At 49.6% G+C, this 5,946-nt stretch overlaps 2 protein-coding genes across 9 annotated transcripts in view; both read right to left on the bottom strand.

Moving 5' to 3' along the window:
* CSDE1 (cold shock domain containing E1) overlaps positions 1-227 on the bottom strand; it is a 25,637-nt gene extending 25,410 nt beyond the window's left edge. For 3 of the 4 annotated variants that reach the window (XM_019546782.1, XM_019546784.1, XM_019546785.1), the window contains exon 1: positions 122-227. The gene's annotated coding sequence lies outside the window, so the exon portion shown is untranslated. The remainder of the gene's footprint in view (positions 1-121) is intronic. The other variant, XM_019546783.1, reaches the window with a different exon arrangement.
* Positions 228-563: 336 nt separating this feature from the next.
* Positions 564-5,946, bottom strand: SIKE1 (suppressor of IKBKE 1). 5 transcript variants are annotated; one of them, XM_019546779.1, is made up of 6 exons: positions 5,899-5,942; positions 5,468-5,638; positions 5,284-5,389; positions 4,432-4,574; positions 3,393-3,506; positions 564-1,146 (listed from the first exon to the last, which is right to left on the bottom strand). In XM_019546779.1, the coding sequence occupies exons 2-6, from the start codon at positions 5,624-5,626 to the stop codon at positions 985-987; spliced, it is 684 nt and encodes a 227-aa protein (XP_019402324.1). In that variant the 5' UTR covers positions 5,627-5,638; positions 5,899-5,942; the 3' UTR covers positions 564-984. The 5 variants fall into 5 exon arrangements, with proteins under 5 accessions (XP_019402324.1, XP_019402322.1, XP_019402325.1 ...); XM_019546780.1 differs by lacking the exon at positions 564-1,146 and adding an exon at positions 1,594-2,671 and having other exon boundaries at positions 5,899-5,935; XM_019546777.1 differs by having other exon boundaries at positions 5,284-5,638; positions 5,899-5,946.

Raw genomic sequence — 5,946 nt, 5'->3', positions numbered from 1 at the left:
CCCCCGACCCGGGCAGCGCTGGCGAGGACCCGCAGTTGCCCGGCAACGCACCCCCTCAGTCCCCCGGCCGCTCCCCACAGGGCCCGGCGGGGCGGTCAGGAGGCCGCAGGGCCGCACTTACCCCAACAGCTCAGCGCCCCCGCTCCAGCGCCGCCATGAGCAGCACGGCACGGCACGTAGGAATAAATCCCGGCCTCTCGCGAGACCACGGGAGGGGCCGCGCATGCGCGGAGGGCGGGGACTGCCGGCAGCGGGATCTGCGCGTGCGCCCGGAGCTGCGGCTCGGGAGTTGCCGCCGGCGCATGTGCGCATGCGCGAGTGGCTGAGCTGAGGCGGGTGCGGGCTCAGGCGCGAGGCTCCATCAGCCCGGAGCGGGACGGCCCGAGGCCGGCGTCTTGCCCGCCCGCCGGGGCAGAAGATGGAGAAGCATAGCCTGCGCTCACGCTGGTGGCCCAAGTCTGGCCCCGCCGCAGCTACCCCTGCATTAGGGACACCCCCACAGTGGCCCTGCCCACACCCTGGCAACAGGCCGCTCCCATGGCAGTAACCAGCACCACGCCACGTACTGTAAACATTTATTTCGAGAAAAATAAGAGGCCGATATACATACTGCTCGGTAGTCCCGAGACACAAAGGAACTGTTCCAAGGCTCGCCGGAGCTGGCGGGCGAAAGGAAAAGTCACAGCAGCGCATCACAGTTAAACTTATCGTACAATATCTTCTCCCATGGCTCATGCACAGGATACATCAGAATTGAGGTATGAGCACAGGTCCGTACTGCTGCAGAAACTCATCTGACTCTGAACATGGCACAGAAGGCATCTTTAAGGCATAAAGCTGCGACTGGTGCTAATGCGCAGCTGGCCCAGTTCCTGCTAGGCAGGGCCTGCTTGCGTGGCTCTGGGCAGTAGCAGTTTTTCTGCCAATTCAACCTTCTGCAGCACACTCGGGCACTCGCATCCTGGCAGCCGTAACACGGCTACGTCAGAGGCTGAGTTGAGAAGATACGAGGCCAGTTCTCAGCACTTCCTGGGGGAAAAGTCCACTACAGGAACTGAAGCAACGTGTTTGAAGCATTTTATTTGGGACCTGGAGTTCAGGGACTGTGAAGACAGGTGGGTTCTTCAACAGCCAGGCACCTCCCTCCTACCAAAAGTGAATGGGAGCCGAGCACCCAGCTGCCTTGAGCTCTTGTGAAAAGCTCAGGGCAGCTTTATGAGTTGCAGACAATACAGAAAGGGCAAAGATTCTACACTAATGTTTACTTTTAAAAAAAGCAGACTAGCAGAAGAACACAAAATGGCACCCTCTCCCCACCCTTTGCTTAGTGAGGATCTAAGCAATGACTGCTAGGCAACTGCTTCCACTTCTGAACTTCACCGCAGCTTGAGAGGCAAACTGCTGTGCAATCCAGCAAGTCCCCTGAACGTGGAATGCACTTACACAGACCTCCCAGAACACATTACCATAAAAGCAAAACGTGACAAGAAATGGCTCAGTTTCAATCCCTGCACTTAAAATACCAATCTGCCAGGCACGAGGGGAAAGAGAAGCATGTTGTTTAGTCTCAGAAAAAGAGTTCTGAAGAAAAACTTTCTTTGTTTTGTTCATTTATTTTTAACTTGGGATGGAAGAAAGGGGAGGTTTTTCACCCAGCATCTTCCTATTGAGATTTCCTTTTTCCTCTGTTAGATTAAGCTTCTCCAAAGATGTTCTGGGACGAGGCAAGTACTGATCGCGTAATTCAAAGAAACGAGACCTAAATCCCTCCGTGACCATCAAAAATCTTGCTTCTGATGGAGGACTGAACAAATAGCTTGACATTCCTATGGAACTGCTAAACTTAATATTAATAATTCAGCTTTCAGTAACTTAGGAAAAGAACTTGGAAGCATGTATTTAAAAGTCTTTTGTGATTTAAAGTACCATTAGTCATTGGAACCTCTAGGTTGCAGATACCAGGCTCGTTACAACACAAGAAAGCTAGAAAGTATTACTAAACAATACTCTGTGCCAGTATCTGAACCTGCCTACAATAAGCAGCAGCCAGTCTTCCAGTCTGTATCCCAGTGACATTAACCCAGCCACACACTGCTTGGTGAGTTAGCCATTTAAAAAATTAAACATATATCCTGGTATGTAAAAGACAGCTTTTCAAACAATCAACTAAGTCATATCCATTTCACAAAATAATAACCACTCATAAAATAAAGCCACCTATGAACTGGGAGTTAATATAGATAAACTGCTATCTGCACAGGTAAAAGTTTTAACTGAAGCTGAGCTAGAAGCAGTCTTCATTAGGGGAGACAAGCACAAAGGAGTATAGCTCACAGTTAAGCTGCCATCAATTGTTATTAAGACTGAGCAGCATTGGAAACCATTGCCATCAGAGGGAGATGTTTCAACAGCAGTGCTAAGAAAATAAATGTATACACTGTGGAAGACAGAGAAAAATGAGGATACCAGCAGACGTGTGGAAGAACACCATGCAAAAGAAAATGAGCCTTCCTGTAGCGTTGGTTCCAGATACTTCAGTTTTTTTAAAAATTCAAGAGCGGAGACAGTTATTCTGGAGCTCTTGAGGTCCACTGTCAGGCAGCTCCGCTACCCTCACCGTGGGAGATTCTGTGCTGATGGATAACAGCTCACGCAGCTCTTTGTTTTCAAGCTGCAAAATCAATATTTGGGCTGAAACACAAATGAACTAACTCACAATTAAAAGGACAAGAATAGTTAAGAACAGCCCTGTTGTCTAACACATTTTAAACCTGACAGACTACTGATAGTATAATGTAGGGGACAACCCAGCACTGGGAGGAGAGGAGCAAAATAATCGAAGGTCTCTCTTTTATATCTGGATTATTTGCATCACAAAAGACTTGTGGGTGCTTGGGAGAGGGATGGGTACTGTGCTACTGCTTCCACTTTTAATCTTGGGTACTGTGCTACTGCTTCCACTTTTAATCTTTTACTTTGGTGACAGAAGCGCACACTGTGGGGACCAAGGTTGGTCTCGCTCTCTCCTGCATTTTCTATTTCCGGAATGCAGAGAGCATTTCAATATCAGACTAGGGGTCCCTCTGCACAAAACAGAATTATGAAGTAAGCTCCAGGATATTGACTCCTATGGAAATACTGAACTATCAACAGGAATCAAACAATTTGATACTGATCAGAGTTCATATATATTCACTTACTACATACAAACTTGACAATACATGCCACTTTCAGATTTTTCCTTAATAAGGGGTTTCACCATATCCCTGCAGGAGCACCAGGGAGTCCCCTGAACCACTCAGGATCTCAAAACCTACATGACTTGCTGTTAAGTGAATGTGAGCAGGCAACAGGCCTGCTTACCGGAATTCCCAGCTATACAACGGTCTTACCTCCAACTGGGCTAGTTTTTCCTGAATCGTAAAGAACTGATCGTCATCCACTTGAACGGCTTTTCTCATCACTTCTCCCATCTCATAGATTCTGTCTATTTGACTCTCAATCTCCTGAAAACATATTCAAGCAACATAATACTACATTTAGTTGACAGTGTTTTTCTTCTTCCCTCTCCCAGTAGTTACGCTGCATCCTCTATTAAAGTGGCCTCCAAGATACCCTGTTCAATACGCCAAAGAGGACAGTTCAAAGTGTGACAAGCACACAGACATCACGATCCAGTTTAGCTGAACGCAGCTGTAGTGCAACCTGCACTGAGTCCGGCTACATTGAGGAACAATACAAGAATCTGATTTAGAATACAGCACAGGAGGCAGTTATTCTTCTGTATTCAATTATTGGTGAGGCCTCATCTGGAATATGCTGTTCAGTTTGAGATATCACACTTTAAAACAGAGAGATTAAGAAAAATTAGAGAGATTCCAGAGGAGGGCAATAAAACTTTGTTGTAAAACAACTCAAAGTAACAACTGTCTTAGATTCACTAGTTAAGTCGGTGCACGTGACGCAGACCAAAGCATGGCCTTTCAAGTAGTGGCACTGGCAGCTTTTGGGAATTCAAAATAGAGATTCCTTAACCAATTCAACAGCCTGATGACTTTAAATTAAGAACCCTTCGTTATCATTTAATAACTGCCGTGAGGCATTGTATGGTTTACAATGCATACAAACAACCCTAATACAGGTCATGACATGGAAACTGTATGCATTGCTTTTTAAATTGTAGATGTTAAAATACTGATAAGAGTACGTGGATTTTTGTTGCTGTACATGTGGAAAGAGAAGGTTCTATATGGGGGCCACGGATGAAGGGATCAGTAGAGGTGCTCCTCAAAAAGGATAAAGGAGTGTGCACATAAGGAACAATAGCACAGCATGGAGTCCCTGTGAGTTTTTTAAAGAGCAAGTTTTATTCCCAACCCTTCGTGGAAACAAGCGACACAAACTGCCTGCCACCTCCCTGCCCCATCTCACCACAGACTGAGCCTGGTGCACTTTCAAGACTGGTTCAGCATCCTCATCTTTTCTTCCCCTTGTTAATTGTAACATCTGCTTCCTGTACTTGCTCATGATCAGTTCCAAAGCATCTTGGTGTTCCTCCAAAGAGATCCACAATTCTGCAACATACAAATGTTATGAAGACATCATAACTGCTGCAGAAGGATTTCTTTTGCCAGGCACAGACTTAAGAAAGGCAAGTTCACAATTGATCTTCAGTGTTTCGCTTACTGATCACCAAGGTAATTTATAATAAGCAGTCTCAGTCTTCAAGCAACGCAATTTCCCTGAAACTAGAACCACACCTTTACCAGTACCTAGACACAGTGAAAGGCACGTGTTGCACTATGCTGCAACTTACTGCAATTTTTTGGCCTAGTGGCCCGGAAATGTCATTTATACAGCAAACAACTCATTTCATTTGACAGAACTGGATCGTTTTCACAGCAAATAGGCAAAGTTATTCCCGTTGCTGCTCAAATCACTCAAGTATGTCCAAAGCCACGTGCACCTACATTTCCTTCAGAATCGAGCTCCACCCAGAAGCTTTACTGGAGGAAATCTTTCTTCTGACAGCAGAGTGACAGCTAAGCAAGTTCCAGACTTTGACTGGCTTGTCCTGGCTGTTCTCTCAACTGCTTCACTTATGAACTGTGAGGAACTCCTGTGTAATTACGATTTGGGATGGAAGGCAGAGCCCACGTCATCGGGCGGTGGTGGCAACCTGTGTGTACAGCCCCGCGCAAGGTGGGCAAGTGCTTAAACGTGTCAGCATCACCCCCCTTCCTAAAGGTTAGGTGCCAGGGCCAGGCGTGGCACACGACTCACCTCTGTTTTCCCGCTGCAGGTCCCGGATTTGGGTGTTCTCTTGGGAAAGCAGGAGGTGCGGCTTGAGCTTAGACGCATCTTTCACGTTGGCGGCCTCGTCGTGAGCCTGGCAAGATGGAGGGATGTGGTTACAGGCAGGTGGGGGGCCGGTGGCTCCTGCTCGCCTGCCACCACCCGCACCCACCTGCTTGGCTCCCGCCGCCCCTGCCTGCCTCATGGCGGCCACGCGCCTGTGCAGGGCGGCCGACTGGTCGATGAGCGACTCGGCCGCGCTGTCGTGGTCGCGGAGCCGGTCCAGCAGCGTCCGCGCGTCCGTCAAGATCTTCTCGATCGTGCAGCTCATCGCGAGGGCGACCTGCAGAGAGCGAGCACAGGTGTGAGCGCGCCGCTGGCCACTGGCCCCTGCCCTGCCCTTCCACCCCCGGGCACGGCCCCGCCCCGCCCCGCCTCCTGCGCCGCGCCTGGAAGCCGGCAGGGGGCAGACGCACGGAGCGGTAAGGCTCCCCCCGCGGCCCCGCCCTTCGGCCCCGCTCCCGGGGCAGCGTGGAGCAAAGGCCCAGCCCCGGGGAGAGGGCGGGGGGCCCGCGCTGCACGCCGGGAAGGCGCCGCACTCACAGCCCAGCTTGGTCGGACCCCGCAGCGGCCGGCGGCCCGGAGGCGGCG

This window comes from Crocodylus porosus, unplaced genomic scaffold, assembly GCF_001723895.1.
Source record: "Crocodylus porosus isolate Cpor-Errol unplaced genomic scaffold, CroPor_comp1, whole genome shotgun sequence".
Classification (NCBI taxonomy): Eukaryota; Metazoa; Chordata; order Crocodylia; family Crocodylidae; genus Crocodylus; species Crocodylus porosus.
Note: the sequence above shows the minus strand (reverse complement) of the source record. Positions and strands in the feature narration are given on the sequence as shown.

What these genes read in the sequence shown, in the direction of transcription:
- SIKE1 (XM_019546777.1), bottom strand. Translation starts at nt 5,626, where the DNA reads ATGAGCTGCACGATCGAGAAGATCTTGACGGACGCGCGGACGCTGCTG. An exon ending in CCTGCAGCGGGAAAACAGAG is followed by an intron (nt 4,575 to 5,283) that starts GTGAGTCGTGTG and finishes TGTATGTTGCAG; the next exon opens with AATTGTGGATCTCTTTGGAG. An exon ending in TGCACCAGGCTCAGTCTGTG is followed by an intron (nt 3,507 to 4,431) that starts GTGAGATGGGGC and finishes ATATGTTTTCAG; the next exon opens with GAGATTGAGAGTCAAATAGA.